The following is a 20,487-nucleotide window of genomic DNA, read 5'->3' as shown; positions in this document are numbered from 1 at the left end:
ATGGGTCAAAACAAACTTTGGCTTCTTAGTGCCCCTTCTCCACCCAACCCTCCCCTCCCCCCCCCCCATCCTAAAATATAACTCTTACACGAGTAGCAGGCCTATGTTTATGAATTTATTGCGTCCTCAAGTTGTTGCTTGTGACAGATTTTTCTGCCGCTGCCATTAAAATTTTTAATGCAAGCAACCTAAATTATACCAATTTATTTGTGATGTTACAAGAATAAATTAATTTACATTCTCTTGTTAATACTTAGTCCTTTATTTCTGTTGAGAGAATTACATTGGAATTGATAAAACACCTTAAAAAATTAAACAAATGAGACTGTTTTCTCTAATATAGGATTAACTTCCTCCATAAATTCTTCATTTGACGATTTGTAAGAAAATTGCCTCATGTTTTTAAAGTATGTTTCAAGTGTGCTTCACGTTTGCTTGCCATCGGGTGATTATTTTTAATTTGGTGCACCTGAAAATATTATCGCAATTCTTGGTCCGTGTCAACTTAATAATATGTGCTTGAGCCTCTCTCGAGGGGTTTTATTTCTGCTTGTTATTCTTAACAGTAACTACTGGCAGCTCTTGCTAGTCGCGTGACGGCTCTTGATGTGTCCTTGACGTTGAGTGCAACGAGCACGTGACAGTAAACCGGAAACGGTTTAGGAATGACTTCACTAGCGCATCAAACGCTCTGCACGTGAGACTCGACTAAGATTCGCTTGCTAAAAAAAGAAAATTAATTTTTGAAATTCGTCGACATTTCTAAACAAACGTCTGCATGGATTAGGGTGTGGTACTCTTAAGAAGCTTGAAAGAACCTTACGGTAGAAATTATGTCTGTTGGACATTTAGTCCATAAGACAGGGCTTGGCTGCCGGGCATTTACACACAGCGTTACATTTATATTTGTGCCATACTCCCCTCTGACGAAAATGAAAAGCTATAAATTTATTTGACGTCCAGTCCCAACTTGTCTATTGAAAAGTGAAATACGATGCACACAAAATAAATCCATGATTAACACATTCAACGAGTAATACATAATTTTCTGTTTCCAGTTCGACAAGCTCATAATAATATTCAGCTTCTTCGAAACTGCTCTTGTTACCAAGTTTATCATTTTGTTACACGCTTGTGGGGGAAATCACATATTCACAAGTCAGAGTTGAAGGTGAGAATTGGATTAATGAGTAGGGATCTTTGCGAGAAAATTCATTAGAAAAACAAGGGAAGCACTTGTAATATTGTTGTGGTTTTATGGGTGAAATTATCCTTATAAAATGAATCTGTGCAATCAAAAGAATATGTCCTCTTGGTACAAAAATAATATGACTCGTGGGTTGTCTCCATCCTTTTTCGATTCAATTTCATTTGCCTTTAATAGAGTCTGTACTGCTAAGACGAAAAAAGAGGATTTTGAACTGCGAATAGCGAGTGTTCTCCACTGAAAGATAAATGACTAAATCGCAGGATGGACTGATCAGAATACAGAAGTATCAAAATGTGTAGATATATATATATATATATATATATATATATATATATATATATATAGTATAAAATAAGACCAAAACGAAGAAACAAGCAATTAAACGAACTTGTGTGAAGTAGAAGAGCAATTTTAATCTCTAAACTAGACAATAGAAGGAATTTGGTATTTACTCGTGAATATGAAATCTTTCATATTTTCATCGAAATTATAATAAAGCAAAATATATTATTCTTGATATTTTTAGGCATGCAGAAATAAAAATGTTACATTTTGGAGGATAAACGGATTCAGAGGATGGCAGTTTAACAGGTACTAAACAATATCTATATTGAAATTCATTACACGTATACCACTATAGTTGCAATACCCTCCAAGCCCGAACGTAAGAAGGCTGTATATCGGCCGAGTTCCTTCTCCGCATTGTTAAAGAGGGAGACAAAGCTTCGTCAAAATAGGATTTATTGCATAGAAAAATTATAAAAACCAAGCGGTTATAACATATGTACTCTTTATGGTTGTCTATATTTTGACTAACAAGGAGACAAAATTTAGGCTCCGTTGAAGCTAAAACTGCTGCAAAACCCTTTTTTGTGACAAAAAAAACGTCTGGTTACAAAATTACAAAGTATTGGACCGGCTACGAGCAACTTATTTCTTTTTTGCGAGTCTTTTAAATTTTCCACGCCAATGATCAAATCCTTGACAGGAACTAAATCATTGCCTTGAACAATAATAACTGCGTATTAGTAATATAATTCTAGCTTGTTTTTTCAGAAATGCTTTTTTTTGCCCAATAACGGATAAAATTAGCCGGCACATGTGTTTAACTATTTACATCGTCCGTAGAGGATAAAAATGTAGGATCAGTGAATGCTAACAATGGCACAGAATGCTGTTCTGAAGGATGAGATGAGCACAACCACCTAACACGAGAAATGATACAGCGACAAATTCTTTTTCTCAGCAATGCGTTTAAAGATAGTTTTAAAGTTCTCCCCAGTTTGGCGATATCAAAAGATTTTCGCAGTTTCATTTTGGTTTCTGCTTTTATGGTTTGGCAGTAGACTCTCTCAGTGGCTTACAACTCAAGATATGCAAGAGTCTGTATGCAGCGTTGGTTCTCAACTCGTTTTTGATTTATCGCAGCTAACTGTTTTCTCGATGAAAAGATTAACTCGTGTCATTAATCCAGTACCTCCAAATAACATCTTACTGAGAGAGTTTTGGATCAAAATAAAATCGAACTGGAAAAACAAGACTTTCCCCAACGATATTTTAAAGGACTCGTGGCTTTAGGTCATTCATAATTACTGAGCGCCTCTAAACGAAAATTTGTGGAATATTTAATTCGCTCGAACTCTTGACTTTGGTTTAACACACTCACAGCTTAAACTAACCAGAGCTTTGCAAATTTTTCGAGGCATTACATAAAATAATTCAAATCCTTCTCTCGCTCCAATTGACGGATAGGTAGGTTTAGATGGCCGCTGTAGACTCGTCTCTTTGTATAATATGCCGGAGGGTGTTGGTAGAACTTGTGATAGTTGTGTAAACCCTTAACTGTGTTCAGCGTTTGTAAAATGCACCGTACAACTCGAAGCGTCAACATCCCCCCTCCTCCCCCCCCCCCCCCCAAACCTTCGGGTATTTGACAGTGGTCCATACCCAGGGAGTAGGGAATTAGGGAGTGCAGAATTAGAAACTTGGCTGGGTGAGGTGGGAAATTTGAACCAAAAATGTCAAGTATCTCCAGCGAAGTACTCTCAAGTTTCAGTTTTTGTCATAGAGGAGATACAAATTTGATTTGCGCTCACACCACCACAACGCACTCAGTATGGGAGGCAACTGCATCAGCATGATATGTGACGGTCTTAAGATGAGGCCTGGCACCATGCCCTTTTTTCTCTTGTCAATCATTTGTTCTTTAGAAGGAGCATTTGACTACCAAATCCGGCGCTTGGATACGGCATTTGAACGCAATTTTGGCCCGGGGTGGGAATTTGAAGGAGCGAATCTTCAAAAGTTCAAACGCCCGGGAGATTGCCCAGGAAGGAGATGTTGAAGCTTCAAATTAATCGAAGCATACAACTTTCATGAATTCTCCTAAAGTGAAGAATGTGCAATGCTTGTCTGCGTACAATTAGGTTGATCGTGTTTAGAAACGGAGAGCCTTGAACGATGTATCGAAACCAACCAAACAAACGTATAAACAAACATGAAATAAAAAGTGGAATTTGAATCGTGCGGTCACGAGATTACAGTAGTGTGACTACGAAAACCTTGAAATTCTCATTCTTTTGCCATATCTTAGTATCAGAGACAGGTGGTCTATTGTGCTCTCTTTAAATAACCTTCATTTGAGCCACATTTTTTGTTTTGTGACGATGTTCTTTAACACAGTACAATCAATTTCATTTTATTTTCCAGCTATGGCGGAAGGTAATCTCCCAACAAAAGGAGAGGATCTGGACTTAAACAATGAGCTTCCAGTCACAGGTGAGAGAAAACAATTCAGTAGGACGGCTCTATGGTAATCTAGTAAGTGATTACATGTATTGTTCGGTGCAGATTTTTTTGGACCGTTTACAATTGAAGGTTTTAGGAAACAAATGGAACGCTGGTTTTCCAGCGAACGAAAAGGGAAAAAGCGAAGTAAAGCACCGGTTGGAATTGCACATATGTGTTATTAAATAAAAATATATGTTTTTGGTAATTTCAGCGTCAAACGAAAGTCAAGTTACTTCAAGTGAGACAAAACTTGGTGTATATGATGACCTTTTAAGAGGTGAGGGATTAGATTCTTTGAAATACGCCCCTAGGCATCATTTTTAAAGTCTCCAGTCATAGATGAATAATTTCACATGTCCTGATTTATCTCAAATTATTGATCAACTCTTGGGAATAGAAAGTTATTAGAAGCTTACAATCCATAACCTAAAACGCAAAGCACAGCGGTCAAACGTCTGTACATGTACTAATATTGAAAAGATTAAGCGAGGTGCATACAGGCTATCAGAACCAAGTTGTCTCACAGAGGTTAAAAGCAACTTTAAAATACAGTGAGTCACGTATGGTGTTTCAAAACTGTATAACCATATTGGTAGACCTCAAAATAGAGAGGTAAATCAACAAGAAACAAAAATTCTTAAGTTTCCCCTTTCCCTACTTTTGTTTCCTACCCCAGATTTCAGATGAATGTTTCAATTTTCTTTTTTCTTATTTTGCACGACGGCGATCGTGTTTCTCATTTTTTCGCAGGAAACTGGCGCGCAGCCGGTCAGAATTGATCCCCTTACGCATGCCTGAAGGTTGACCGCTGTTTACCTTCGCATCCATGTTTAGGACGTCGCAGGGGGGGGGGGGGGGGGGACGTAGCGTAACATCCCAAAGAACGGCCGTGAAGAGAACTACAAAGTGGAAGGACGACGTTTTTATCAGACTTTACTTATCTTCTAATCGAGCTAATCCTCAGTTAATAGTGTAGAAGAGGTTCCTGTGAAGAATTCGCTACCTAAATGTCAATCGACTGAATTAAACTCATTAGATCCGCTACAGTTAAGACTCCCATTTACTAAGTACATTTTACTAAGTAAATTAAATGCACGAATTTTGGCAGAATTTTAAGTTTCTTTATGACCTACAAGCTACTTTGTTAAGCAAAAGTTTGCATTATCCGTGTAGGGTCGCTTTATTCATCACTAAATTATTAACACCCAGCCGATGTGTTTTCAGGCATAGCAAAAGAATGTCTCGAGGAAGGTAACAAGAAATATAAACAAGGAGAAACTAAGGAGGCGATAAACTTCTACACGGAAGGACTTCAAGTGAACTGCAAAGATATACGGCTGAACGCCAAGCTTTACAGCAACAGGGCAGCAGCTTATTTCCATTTGGGTAAGAATTGTTTTTGAAACTTCTAAAATCTTTACATAGCCGAAATAATGAAATACATAGTCTGTATCCATTTCAAACAGGATATTACCCACTCCTGTTGTCTTTCCTGCGCTTTGTGCATCTTTCCTCACTTCATTACCCAAATGAAATCGGCAAAATGAACATTTCATGTATAAAAAACACGCGGAAATGCTCCTTAAAAAAAAAACAATTCTTAAGTAATCTTTCAGCGCATTTTTGAGAAGTTCTTATCGTATTTTTTAATAATCCAAGATTATAGCCCTCTTACACAGCATTACGTCCAACCTCGCCAATCGTTGTTACTCGCTTTTGTGCAAATTGTCTCCAGAGGAGACATTTTCGTTGAGAATAAGCTTGGAATCATTGGCACGTGTGACATTAACAATGATATCGGAGATTTGAATGGTAAAATTTTGGCATAAGGCGAGGGCCAAAAGGAAGATCTCATTGTCAAATGTCAAATCGCAGAACTAGTCAAAATTTTCTAATTTTAGAACTCGCTCTAAATAACAGCATTCTGAGAATCAAAGGATTCTTTTAACTCCATAAAAGAGATAACGGCTCGAAGATTTCCTCAGTTACGAACTGAGTCGTTGATGTTGCAACTTCGAACGGATCGACGCATTAAAGGGCCATACACTTTAAGACAAACAAAAGCTATAAAAAACGAAATTTCCAAATCCAAATCATCTGTTCATCTCTATTCTGATGTTCAAGGTTGCAAAGAACAACAATGAATGTTTTTGTTCTTATTACTAAGCATCTCGTTTCCTGGCAGAAATTTTAGCCAAAAAGTCTGGAATATCGTAGTCAGATAATGCGGATATGAGTCGGCTTTCTCAGCCTAAGAAGCTAAATTCTGTGTGGTACAAAAGTGATACAAAATAAACGTAGAGATGCTTCCTTTGATATTTATCCTTAAAACGAAATATTTGATGTGCGTAGAATTGCTCAACATGAACTTCCAGTATTAGTTGCTCGTGACCCTACTCATGCAGTTTCCAATTTTGAAATATCCATAGCCAAGGGGCAAGTAGCAAAATCCGTGTGTGGCGCTGGGTAATTTAGTATTATCAACTGAGTAGATAACGTAAATTTATAGGAATAGTCTCGTGACTATATTCCCACCAATAGCGTAGCTCTATTTTCTGCATATAACTTAACACACACAACCCATAATGATTTCGAGTGCAATTTGAGAATTATCACAAGTAAAGTTTTCAAAGCCTGTCCAAATTGCTCGAGCACTAGAGCGAGTGCAATTTGTCGTCGTTAAAAATTTACGAGTGCCAATTTATTCTAAATTGCACGCGAAATGTAATGTGATTACTAGAAAAAATATACAAGCAAAAATACGACTCCGTTTCCCTTTTTAGTGTCTTTATTTCGTGTCATGGCTCGCCAATTGTTGCCAAAGTAGTAAGGCTCTTTCCTCAACAATTTCCTTCAAACTTTTAAACATCTCTAGGGAATAATTGAGTGTTTGTACCTCATCTCTGTTATGTATCGATCGACAGCAGTAACCACCACACGAAAGTTATCACTCTCGAAATCTCCCCTATCTTTCGTGCAAAATGTTGCGTAAAACTCATCGATAATTTTATTAAGGGCCTCCAGTTTATACTTTCATATCCGTTCTTGGAAGCGAGACTGGTAGCCAGTAGTTGTTCCTTTGTTGTGCGTTTTTAGTTTTAGCATTCTCCCTCAAACCTTGAGTTAAAACGTTCTTACTTTCTTCATTATGTTTTGATTTGCTTTCGCGGCTTACCTGTCAATTAATTTAATTTCAGCTTCCTGCACTTAACTTCAACTTTCTACTCTGTTTGGGATTAATTGACGTGTTCTCAGCCAATAAGCACGCTGAAATTTTTGCATGTGTATTATTAGCACGCAAATCGACGTGCGATGACGACTTACACGTAATTATTGAATTCCACAGAAAACTACGAAGAATGTCTTAATGATGCAACAGTTGCCGTTCAATTGGAACCCACTTTGGTCAAAGCGATAAAGAAAGGTGCGTGTTTCAGCTATGAGTCATCTAACCTCTTTTTTGAGATTTCTTCCGAGGGAACTGTATAGATTAAGGCAGCTAACTGTACTTCGGGTGTCAGTGATATCTAACGCATCAATATCTGCCACGTAGGTAAAAACTATTTTCCAAACCAAGTCAAAACCTATCGAAAGCTCAAACATGATTTAAAGCTGTTTTGTCAAACACGGTCTGATTTTTGTTCTTCATAGAAGCTCCACGGACCCATGTCTATCGACTTAAAATGTACCACATTTGAAATACAAGTTAGCGATTATTTAGATGGAAAATTCAGCTTTCCAGTTCTCATGTTTAACTAAACATGTTTTGCTAGTGTGAATGGGGGTGTGAGTCGATATTCTGGATACATTTAGATTTTGACGGTAGTAAATTATTTACCTTGCGACGCTTATTATTACCTTCTCAGGAGCCAGTTCTTGCGTCGAGCTATCTTTGTTTGAAGAGATAAGGAGCTGGTTGCAGATGGGATTGGCCGTATCCTTTGGCGAGTGTTTCAAATGTGATGCGTAAGGCAATGCAAGCAGTGTTCACTGACACCTACTAGAAACTAAAATATTTTCAAAGATCATTTCAATTATCCCACAAAACTTTACTGAACAGAAGGAACCATAATATGGAATTCGCAGGGATTAAACAGAATGCTCCTCATCCGCGTCACTAGAAGAAAACTGTAGGACGCCCGAAACTAAACAGATAATTGCGGTTAGAAAGCTCGTAATACTCACTCTAATAAGAGTATTGTTAAGATAGCAAATCATCCAGATAAACCCCTGCTAGACACGTATGTCCAATTCCAAGGTTTTTATGGGGAATAACATGGTTATTAGGGGTATTTGAGGAAAAACGCCCGGAGTGATTTTTCAAAATTAAATGACCTACCAGGGATGTTACCAATACCCGCAAACTGTGTGGCTCATTGCACGAGATTGTCCTTCTTTCTCAATTAATAACCTCTCCAGATTCATATCAAATTTCTTGACCTCGTGGCTCAAAATATTTGGACTGAATCCTTTCGCCTCAGCCCACTTTTTCCAGACTGTAGGCCACATCGTGCTTTTCTTGATGTTTATATTTGCTGCGTTTTCCTTGCGCTCTTGAAGTTCTTTCGCCTCACAATCGGAAATTATTTCAGCCATTGTTTCAAAATTAAAAACAACATAATTTCATTTACCATTAAAATGCTACTTTAACATATAAGTGTTTCAAATTTGACTAAAATAATACTGCTTCTGGCCAGTCATATACAAAAAATTTCCCAACCGGTTGTATAATATTCTCATTATTATTGAAACCTTCTCACGTCAAGTCATCAGCCATTTATTCTTGACCCGTTTCAAGATTGACAAGAGAAAAAAACTTCTGGTTCAAGTAAAGAGAGGAAAAGCCGAAGAAGAAATCCGTTGTAGCCATCTTGGAAAAGCTTATTATGATATAGGACAGTTCAAAACGGCAATCAAGTATCATCAACGTCGTCTAGAAATTGCTAAAGAAGTAGGAGACAAGGCCGGAGAGGGAACAAGTTATGGCAATCTCGGCTGCGCTTATTATAGTCTAGGACAGTTCAAAACAGCAATCAAGTATCTTCAACGTCGTCTAGAAATTGCTAAAGAAGTGGGAGACAAGGCCGGAGAGGGAACAAGTTATGGCAATCTCGGCTGCGCTTATGATAGTCTAGGACAGTTCAAAACAGCAATCGAGTACCATCAACGTGATCTAGAAATTGCTAAAGAAGTGGGAGACAAGGCCGGAGAGGGAACAAGTTATGGCAATCTCGGCCACGCTTATAGTGGTCTAGGACAGTTCAAAACAGCAATCAAGTATCATCAACGTCGTCTAGAAATTGCTAAAGAAGTGGGAGACAAGGCCGGAGAGGGAATAAGTTATGGCAATCTCGGCTGCGCTTATTGTCGTCTAGGACAGTTCAAAACAGCAATCGAGTACCATCAACGTTGTCTAGAAATTGTTAAAGAAGTGGGAGACAAGGCCAGAGAGGGAACAAGTTATGGCAATCTCGGCGGCGCTTATGATAGTCTAGGACAGTTCAAAACAGCAATCGAGTACCATCAACGTGGTCTAGAAATTGCTAAAGAAGTGGGAGACAAGGCCAGAGAGGGAACAAGTTATGGCAATCTCGGCGGCGCTTATCATAGTCTAGGACAGTTCAAAATAGCAATCGAGTACCATCAACGTGGTCTAGAAATTGCTAAAGAAGTGGGAGACAAGGCCGGAGAGGGAATAAGTTATGGCAATCTCGGCTGCGCTTATTGGAGTCTAGGACAGTACAAAACAGCAATCGAGTACCATCAACGTAGTCTAGAAATTGCTAAAGAAGTGGGAGACAAGGCCAGAGAGGGAACAAGTTATGGCAATCTCGGCTGCGCTTATTGTAGTCTAAGACAGTTCAAAACAGCAATCGAGTACCATCAACGTGGTCTAGAAATTGCTAAAGAAGTGGGAGACAAGTCCGGAGAGGGAAGAAGTTATGGCAATCTAGGCTGCGCTTATTATAGTCTAAGACAGTACATAACAGCAATCGAGTACCATCAACGTGGTCTGGAAATTGCTAAAGAAGTGGGAGCCAAGGCCAGAGAGGGAGGAAGTTATGGCAATCTCGGCTGCGCTTATTATAGTCTAGGACAGTTCAAAGCAGCAATCGAGTACCTTCAACGTGGTCTAGAAATTGCTAAAGAAGTGGGAGACAAGGCCAGAGAGGCATTATCACTCTCTCGTCTTGGAGAATATTTTGAGCGTCAAGGTAAACTAAGGAGGGCCTTTGACTGCTTTCACTCTAGTGTAGAGGCGTTTGATAGTATCAGGGTGAGTCTGCATTTCAGCGATCAGTGGAAGATTTCTTATCGTGATCAGCATAAGATTGCATACAGAGGCTTGTGGCGTATAAATCTAATCCAAGGTGAAGTTGTTGATGCTCTTCTCGCCGCAGAGAAAGGACGCGCTCAAGCTCTGAGAGATCTACTAACCTCAAAATATCAGCCCAGAGATTTTTCGTTCGCTCTCCTTAGTTTTGTTCCATCAAGTACAATTTTTATAGCTATCAGTGGACCTTACGTTCACTTCTGGGTTGTCCTTAGCGACGATAATATCCAGTCGAGAAAGGTACATGTGAACAATTATAAGTATCAGGAGGAATTGGAATTTTTCATCAAGCAACTGAACAAAACTGCCTTGAAAGAGGTCAGTGCAAGAGATGCTGTTACATACGAAAATCCTCCTCAATACTCGCCGAAACCGGAGGAAGTGGCGAACGATATGATTCAAGTTGATGTAAAGAACTCACAATTAAGTGCTCTACAGAAGCTTTATGACATCATCGTTACTCCTATTGCTGATCTGATCAAAGGCAACGAGCTTACATTTATTCCTGAGGGTCCATTTTGTCTTGTGCCTTACGCGGCATTGGAGGACTCAAATTCAACTTATCTGAGTGATTCATTCAGAATTCGTGTGCTTCCTTCCCTGACGACATTACGACTAATTAATGATTCCCCAGCTGAGTTCCACATGAAGAGTGGTGCATTGCTTGTTGGCGACCCATGTTTCAAAGAGATCATTTATCAGGGAAGACGTTTGGTGCAACTTCCAGGAGCAAGGGAAGAAGCAGAAATGATTGGGCGAATTCTCAGTATTTCCCCCCTCACTGGAGAGATGGCAACAAAAGGAGAAGTGTTAAAACGACTGTCATCAGTGGCTTTGGTACATATTGCAGCGCATGGTAAAATGGAAACTGGGGAAGTTATCTTGGCACCAAACACTACAAGAGAAACCACTCAGCCTGAAGAAAAGGACTATCTACTGACGATGAAAGATGTCATGGAAGCTGGGCTGCGGGCGCAACTGGTTGTTCTAAGCTGTTGTCACAGTGCTCGTGGGGAGGTCATGGCCGAGGGTGTGGTCGGCATCGCCCGAGCATTCCTGGGTGCGGGCGCTAGATCTGTTGTGGTAGCCTTGTGGGCGTTAGATGACGAAGGAACCCTGGAGTTCATGAGTTTCTTTTACGATGCACTTGCTAAAGGTAAGAAGGCAAGTGAAGTTCTCAATCAGGCCATGAGATGTATGAGAGAATCTGGAACGTTCAAGGAGGTGAAGTACTGGGCACCATTTGTACTCATTGGTGATGACGTCAAACTTGATATCAAGGACATCTAGTTGCTGATCCATGTAATTATTCTTTTCATAACATTTATTCAATTCAACGTAGTTTTTAATCAAAATTGTATGGTTATATGTTTTAGCACGGGTGCTTTTTTGTTACCTGGTTGTCTAGTGGGTAAGAATTGCTTTTTTTCTTCCCGAGAAAACTGAGATATTTTACAATTTAGTCGACACTTTACAGACTTAACGATGAAAACGTTTTTCATAGAAAATAAGATTGATAATAATTGTTGTGAAGTGTATCGTTTCTTGTCGTATAGCCGAATGAAAAATTTTATGTAAACTCAAAGATTCTCCCTAATTGGGGTTCTTTTATTTTTCAGTTCAAGGACCGAGCATTGGAGCTGTATCATAGAGACGACGAAACCCAAGGAAATAAACCTTTGCCTACAAACGTTGACATTTGGAACAGAAACCACAGGACTGCCAATAAAATCTCTGTAAGAGTCTTCTATGCAAAGCAAGCAGAACAGAAAGAGCCTTTAAGAGTCCATACGGATTTCTATTCTTTCACAAGTCGATATTTTACTTATTATCTTAAATGTTATTATAAGCTATAGGGATTTTGGGCACGTCAAAGAAAAAGGACTCTGCAGTGTTTTTTATCTTTAATATCTGATTCGAACCAGCTTAAAAGTAATTTTTTCAAAAGCGGTTTCGTGAAATTACTATGACTGGCTATGTAAAAAAATTTTTTCATCTAGCATGAGTGAGTTTGTTACCTATAAACAAGTTTTTGGGCCGGTTATATTAATTTTACGTTTAAGCCAAAGAGCACCTGGAAAACGCCGTTTTCCCTAAAATATTTTTAATAATTTTTTCTCTTAATCGGTTTTTGTCTTATGGCTGATATACAGCTGTCAAAACCTTGTGCATGCGTAAGCGTTTTCATAGAAATTGGAGAATAATCACTTGAGTGATCGTTCGATTATCTCACTTTCAGTTAAATGGAAATTGTGATTAACATTTGGAGGAAATTTACCAAGTTATGATTAGTTTCTGTATCACGATTATTGAATTTTTCGGAATTAAATTAACAGATTTTAGCGTTTATAGCCAGTATTTAACATTATTTTTACCAATACTTCGACAGATCTTTGCCGGGTGCGTTTGAAAGCGATAAAGTTTTTATACATAAGGATGACAATATATTTTGAGTATGCTGCTAAAACTAATTTTCCAATTGCAAAGCGAGAAGTTGAAGAGGAGTTTTCCTTTTTTTATTGTTGTTTTAATTGGTCAGTTTCTAAAATTGTGTATTTGATGAAACATTTAGAGGAGAATTTCAATAAGTACAAGGAAGTTGTAGTCAAATAATGTAATCAGTCACTTTTATTGGGTCATTGACCCATTTAATGATTTTTTTTGCTAAATTTGATTGAAGTGACATTAAATGCTGTTTATTAAGTTACAGAGCAATAGAATTGAAATTTATTGACGGGAATGTGCTACAGTGAGAGAGGAAAAAATCTCGGCATAACGAAAAGTAACGACAACAGCAAAGCATACTTCTTAAAAAACACTGGAATGTTAGCAGCTGTCTCCTGGCTCTAATTCCCTGTGGTGAGTTTAGCGCTGCGTCAAGCTTGAAGAAGATGTTCTACTTACATTTTCCCTAACTCCGCCAAATTTGCAAAGTTATTTCTCGTGATAAACCGTCATTCTGAGAAAGTAACTCACTCGTCAATTTACAAATGGCCCAGAAAATTGAAGAAACTTCCATCAGAAGTTTATAACCGTCAAGAGTGAAAACCCATCTCCACATAAATTCCCTCTTAACGCCTCAACCGACATTCAGTAGACTTAGATAACATTGAACAGACTAGTGTAGTGCTATAACTACTTTACAGCTCCTCCGATCATACTAGTGAAGGACTCTTAATCCTTTACCTCCCATGCATTATTGACTAAGAGAGAATTTCTCTATCAAATATAGCAGTGTTGAGAGTAACGTAAAATATCAATAAGGAGATTATTAATTGATCCAGTACCAAATTCTCCAAATTGACAACATAAGAATTGTATGGCGGACAGTAAGGAGAATTACTAATGAGATCTTGGGAGTTAAAGAGTTAATATTACACCACTCTTCTCGTATCAGTTAACATGAGCAATAAATAAAAAGACCGGCTATATAGACACCTCCCATTCGATAAACCCATAAGCGTGGCCGTTGAGTTTTGAGCCATTGATTAAATGGGTGAAAAACCTTGAAGGACTACAAGACTCAGAGACATTAAATCGGCCTCCTTCAACTCCCTCCAAGAAAACTTTCAATATCATTTCATTAAGCCAGACGCAAATCAAGAAATTGCGAAGAATCAAGAATGAATTTGTTTACGCAGGTGATAAATACTAATGTTCAAAATAAACGTAGGTCGACTAAACTTAAAATTGATGTCATATGCTTTGGAAAGAGACGCGTCAATATTTTTTTCACGCAGTATTGACGATTTTCACAGCCATAGATTTTACATCCCAACCAACCTCAGAAAGGTTTGGACAAAAAGGCAATCGTGATTGAATTTAAAGAAAATTTTAATGGCAAAATCTGGTCTACCAAGTCTTATTGACCCAGACATTCGAAATAAACATGTATAGAAGTACTGAAGAAATAAACATGTAGTCAATGAAGCCAATTAATTTGCTTTACTTATAATTTCCCACTTTATATGACCAGGTGAAAATTTTGTGAAATTATATTTCGAGGGGATAAAGGAAAATTTAGGGTTGTGCGAGGTTTATATGCAGAAAGATTGAGCTACACCTACGCTGTTGTTTGGGAACATGATAATGTGGAAGAGGAAAAAACAACAAATTAATTGAATGAAAAACGTTCGCTGATACCGAGGGGAAAGGATAGAAAAGCGCAGCAATATCTTGTGAGGGGATAACAAGTCACGTGACTATCTCCATGCAGCACTATCAGCAGACTCCATCAACTTAACAATAAAAATGGCGGTGCTGCTCAAAACGTTACGATCTTTTTTTTTTAACAGGACAAGGGTTATTTAACGAGATTTGGGAGGATTCTCAACATTTCCAAGTTGTCTCCATATGATCTTATAATACTCTGAGGCAACGTTCATACGATACCGGACAAATTTTCGACCGGTTGAAAATTCGTGCGTTTGAGCGTTTCGTTCACATTATGTCACTTGTGTGTTTGGCTAAATTCTAATTTTTTTTTTGTTCAAGTCGGTGATTTACAGGAAATTGTCTAGACACCGATGATTTATCAATAAACATGTACATCATCACAATAGCGTGATGCTGTCTTACTCTGTGAAGTTTCCATCGGTCACTCCAAAAGAAGACGAGAAACGGTTATTTTTCGATAATTCAGCAGATATCTGGTTAACCCCATCGAGATCTTCCTTTGCCGATGAAGAGGCTAGACTCCAAACAATTTAAAGAAAGACGTACTAAACTTATCAAATTAGGAACATTTACATGGTTCTAAATAAAGTCTTCGATAAGTCTTGAATCAAAAACAAAAGCAAAAGCGAAAAAGTTTCAATAGTCAAAAACTCAATAAACTATACTCGATTACCGTGAAAGTTTCCACGTCAACCTCAATGTCAAGTTCAAGCTCTCTAAACATGATTGGCTGACTGATTGGATCACGCGCGCTAAACACGAATACAAAAGTCTCACCACGGGGATCGAGGGAAGAGGGGAAAAATTGTAATTTGAAATACATTTACGGAGCACCAAGAACCCACTCTTCTGTCCCTGGTTTTTGGATAATTTGGCAGTTATGACTTTACAGTTCCCTTGTTTCAAAGAATGAAAGAGAAATTAAAAAGACGAAAAGATTTTAGAGGGAAATTTTTTCAACTGAAGGAGAGTAAGTAGAAAAAACCGCATCTTTTTGTTGTCTTCGTGTCTTACGAACAAGATTCACTTCGCTGTCGAGTGCAATTCTGGTTTTGAGAAGAAAATCAAGCAGACCGCAAGACCTTTTGATCTATATTAATTCCAATGTACCCAACTAGTAAACTAAAAACATTTTTTTTAATTTTTGAAACGTCTCAGGGTTTTGAGGCGATTTTCTTTCAGTATCTAGTATTTTGCTGTACATATCTTCATCGCTCATAACTCAACGGGGTTTGCGCGCGCACATCAGTTTAAAACAACCACAGTTTTTTCTCTACGGTAGAAGCTATCTATAGTACCTTGTCGACCTATCATTTATTTCAAGTAATGTAATAAATTTCTTTCGGTGAAATATCGAAAGAGCTATTTGCAGAGACGCAGCACACTCGAAAATGAGAATGATATGCTATCGTCATGGTTACATGACATCACGATGTATAAACAGGAGATTTTCATTCTTCTGAAACGCCAATGATCGTTTTAACCACAAGGAAGCAACGATCAGTTTTATGAAGAAAATGCGAAAAAGAGGTCGAAGTAAAAACCATCAAGAATTACACTTGAGATCTTCGGTTCCTTCTCCGACTGTGGAATGTTCCAAAGACAAATGGTAAGTGGAGAAAAAGGAGAAAAAAGGTCATCGGAAAGGTTTACCGATAAGCATGGGTGTAATAGATTTAGGAGAAAGTTTTTGCTCTCTGCACTTTAAAGGTAGAGAAAGATTACAGTTATCAGGATGCAACACAAGCAAGGAAATATTGAACAGTTTTTTTTCAAGTCCGGGACGAAAACGAAAAAACCCAATAAAATTTTTAACTTAACCAGTGATTCTTTTGTCTAATTGAGGCGCGCTAAATCTCAGTTTTAAGAAGCCGATGAAGTGTTTTTTGGAAATCGAAGACTTAGGACAGCCCTTGCTTTGGGTTGGTGAGTTTCGGAAAATGAAATTGTCTGGAGTAAAGATAACGAAAACAACACAAATTTTCGAAACGCTATTTTTCGAAAAAATGAACAAGAAAATTTAATCACCTTTTAAGGCTTAGAGACTAGGCAAATTCATAAAAACTAAGTTAATTTCCACGTTCTTACTCTTAAAGTCTTTAGGGTACTTACTTAAATTACATGAGCTCACTATACCCCCATAATTATCCCACTGTCTCACAGATAAGGAAGAAAGCAAAAAATTGTCGCGTCCAGGATCCTTAAAAAGCTTCCGGAAGGAAAGCCGCAATGGCAATGTTACCAGTAATGCTGCCTGCTCCAAGGAGACCACCACAGAGGCCAATGCTGTTCCACGTGCTGCATTGTCAGACGTGGTTGGTGACCATGAGAAAAAGAGGGAGGCGAGAGTTGGTGCTGACACTAAGGGTGATAGATGAAGGCTTAACTTATTCAGAAGAACTGAAATGTCACAAATTTGAAAGGTCAAGTTGAATCAGTTACGTTATTATTTCTGTGATGTTAAGTTCTAGATATATACTGAAGTCACAGTGATTGTCTCTTAGTCTTCATTACTATGTGTTCTCCCACATCAGCACTGATATTGATTTACCTATAAATCAAAATGACACATGTGCACATATTATAACCACTTAGAATGGTTGTTGACACTTGCCATTTGAGATAGACCTTTTGAAAATAAGAAAAAGAATTTGGAATGTGTTACTTTACCAGTGCCTTCATGAATATAGCAGGAAAAAGTGTTTTTGAAATCGTATGTATCAAAATATTGTACAGATGATAAACTGTTCACAAAACATATCATGAACTAGGTACAAAATATTGTTTACAATTAATAAGACAAGAGATATATATGTCTTGTCAAACCTACTTAGAGTACATTATTTCAAAGTTATTAAATTAAGGAAAATGATTTGGAAAGTACTGTTATTATAACAGTGGCTTCATAAAAGCTGCAGGAAGAAATTAATGCTTAAAAATTGAAATCCCATTAAAAGATTCAACAAGAATGCATGATGACCTGTTTAAAAAACATATTGTGGACTATTTACAAAGGATTATTTACAATAGAGAGAGGAAATGTTTAATTACAAGACGTTTTCTTTCTGAATATAAAGCACTCAATATCATATATCATTTTGAGAAAAATCATACTTAAAATACTGTTATAAATGAACTTATTAAAGAACAATTTGTTTGAAAAGGGCAGCAGCATATTTTCGGGCAATTCTTGCCATAATTTTTCACAATAGTCCAAAACACAAATGACCAATATTCAAACATAGTAGATGAGCTGAGCATTCGCCCCTTGGCGAAATGGTGATTCGCTCGCATGGGAAGCCTTTGCCAATTTTGCTTAAATACCCCGTCAAAAGATTTTTCTTGCTGACATAACTGGTGTGGAAAAAAATCCTTGGACGACCATGAAGACTGACGAACGGCTTCACCTCGAGACGTCAGCTTTAGAAAATAGTCTTAGAAACGGTGACCAAGTAGTTACATTATCAACTCAGTTGATAAAACCAAACTTTCTTGTTAAACCCCCCCCTCCACCCCACCCCAGTACCACAGTTTCTTAAAGAACTTGCTCGTTTTATTTGAAAAAGCAAACAAACAAACACCTCCCCACACACACACAAAAACAAATGAACACAAAACTAGACAAAAACCCTTCGCACCGTAAAAATGGAGCAGGCAAGCTCGGTCCAAAGTCTCTTTATGACAACAAAAATCCAGTAAAATGAAGGAAGATGGTTCGAGCTCCTAAAGAGGACCCGTAACTCAGTTGGAAAAGTGTATACCAACAGAAGAGTTAGATGATACTTAAGATTTTGTGACGTGCGTGATATTTTGATGAACTAAATGCCAATTATTTAATCGACAAATCTTCGTAAAGCGTTGAGAAAGAGGACAACTGAGTGTAATATGAAATTAGCGAGGAAGTTGTGATTTACTAACTCAAGCCATGTAACGGCTTCGAGCTCCTTGAGAGGATCGGCAATAAGGGGCAACATTTCCCACTGTTGAAATGAATTTTTTGCCCTCGTCGCTTCGCGACGAGGGCAATTTGGAAGATTTTGAAAACTCAAGTGCAATTAATCCTTAATAGTACGAGGTCTCATGGGATTACTTGTTTATCAATAAAGGGCAAAATTTATACGAAGGAAAATCACGCGCGCAGTCTATTTTTATCTGGGAAGCAACGGATTAGCAATGCAACGGATTAGCCAATTATTAACAGGTAATCATGCCCTCTCTTGATTACTAAAAATGCCCTCGATTAAGAAAAAAATGCCCTCTCTCTCAACCAATCAGCGCTCGGTAATTTTGCCCTTTATTGATAAGTTTAAAAATATATATATATGTTCTTTACCGGCTAAGGGTCGGTCCGTATGGTGAAAAACTGTGACCGAGGTCTTGAAAATGCTGCCCGAGGCCGTAGGCCTCGGGCAGCATTTTCAAGACCTCGGTCACAGTTTTTCACCATACGGACCTCCAAGCATGCAAATAACATATATGTATATTGTAAGACAAAAACCAATTTGATCACGAGGGTCTGTCAAGGAGCCAATCAGAGCTATTAGTGAAGCTAAGCAAACTTCCTAAAGCGCGAGGAAAAAGTGAGCAGCGACTAGCCTTAGTGTTGCATTTGGGGCAAGTTTTCTGGCCTAATCACAGAGGGTGGTGGGGTAAAACTGTCGCAATTAAGGATCACTTCAATTTCGACACTTCAACGAAATGGCCTCATGAACACAAAAATGATCATCACATACTTTACAAATTTTATTACTTCTTAACTTACAGGTTTTTCTTTTCATAATATGAAGCCACTGCATAATTATCTCAAAACCAACATTTATAAAAGATCATTAAAAAATAATATGATAAAAAGCCAATTAATAATTACAGGTTTTTTTCATACTTTGAAGCCTCAGATCTCAGTAGTAATGTTGATACAAGAGTATTACAAATACAGGAAACTATCCAATAACAACAGGAATTTAGGAGCATAAACTTTAAGCTGTTTTGTTTTTTTTTCGCTTGGAGCCACTGCATAATGATCTCAATACCAATGTCAGTACAAGAGTCTTACATATAAAATGTTGAGCAACAAAGAAAATACTTCATGTGTGATTGACAAAAAAGACTTCAACCGCACCAAGAAAGAATTTCAAGCTTAAATTATCAAGAAGGACTGACATGTCACAGGTCTGAATCAAGTTGAACCAATAACGTAATTTATAATTTCTGTAAGGTTAAGATCTAAATATATATTGACGTCACACTGATTGTCTCAGTCTCTATTACGATGTGTTCCCTCACATCAGCACTGATATTGATTCACCGATTAATGAAAATGACATGTGCACATGTAACCAATTAGAATGACTGTTAAAACTCTCTATTGGAAGTAGATCTTTTAAAATACAATTTTGGAATGCGCTACTTTAGCAGTGGCTTCATGGATATTGCAGGAAAAAAGTGTTTTTGAAATCATATGTATCAAAAGATTGTACAGATGATAAACCTTTCACCAAACATATTATGAACTAGTTACAAAATATTGTTTACGATTAAGTCAGGAGGTTTGTGTTATCAAAACTATTTGAAGTACATAATTTCAAATTATGGAAAAGGATTTAGAATGTGCTGTTATTTCAACAGTGGCTGGAAGAAATTAATTCTTAAAATTGAAATCCCACTAAAATATTGCAACGAGAATGCATGATGACCTGTTTACAAAACATATTTTGGACTATTTACAAAGGATTATTTACAATAGAAGAGAAAATGTCTCATCAAAGAATTTTTCTTTCAGAATGTGGAACACTCAATATCATACATCATTTTCAGAAAAATCATACTTAAGATACTGTTATAAATGAACTTATTACAGAACAATTTGTTTGAAAAAAAGGCAGCAAAAGGATTTTGGGCAATTCTTTCCAAAATTTTTTAACAAGAATCCAAAAAACAAATAACCAATATTAAAAAATAGTAGATGAATTTTCCTTCA

At 37.5% G+C, this 20,487-nt stretch overlaps 1 protein-coding gene across 1 annotated transcript; it reads left to right on the top strand.

The window, feature by feature from the left end:
• The first annotated feature begins 1,076 nt into the window (after nt 1–1,076).
• Nucleotides 1,077–13,045, top strand: LOC113664841 (uncharacterized). Its single transcript, XM_089182950.1, has 9 exons — nt 1,077–1,171; nt 1,737–1,801; nt 3,920–3,988; nt 4,212–4,277; nt 5,225–5,386; nt 7,347–7,424; nt 7,867–7,934; nt 8,799–11,636; nt 11,954–13,045. The coding sequence occupies exons 3-8, from the start codon at nt 3,922–3,924 to the stop codon at nt 11,622–11,624; spliced, it is 3,267 nt and encodes a 1,088-aa protein (XP_089039076.1). The 5' UTR covers nt 1,077–1,171; nt 1,737–1,801; nt 3,920–3,921; the 3' UTR covers nt 11,625–11,636; nt 11,954–13,045.
• The last annotated feature ends 7,442 nt before the right edge of the window (nt 13,046–20,487 follow it).

The sequence above is a fragment of the Pocillopora damicornis genome, chromosome 9 (genome assembly GCF_964200805.1).
Source record: "Pocillopora damicornis chromosome 9, jaPocDami1.2, whole genome shotgun sequence".
Lineage (NCBI taxonomy): Eukaryota > Metazoa > Cnidaria > Anthozoa > Scleractinia > Pocilloporidae > Pocillopora > Pocillopora damicornis.
Note: the sequence above shows the minus strand (reverse complement) of the source record. Positions and strands in the feature narration are given on the sequence as shown.

Excerpts from the sequence above, each read along its gene's own strand:
- LOC113664841 (XM_089182950.1), top strand. The coding sequence starts at position 3,922 with ATGGCGGAAGGTAATCTCCCAACAAAAGGAGAGGATCTGGACTTAAAC. Across the intron at positions 3,989-4,211 it reads CAATGAGCTTCCAGTCACAG|CGTCAAACGAAAGTCAAGTT; the intron begins GTGAGAGAAAAC and ends TGGTAATTTCAG. Across the intron at positions 4,278-5,224 it reads ATATGATGACCTTTTAAGAG|GCATAGCAAAAGAATGTCTC; the intron begins GTGAGGGATTAG and ends ATGTGTTTTCAG.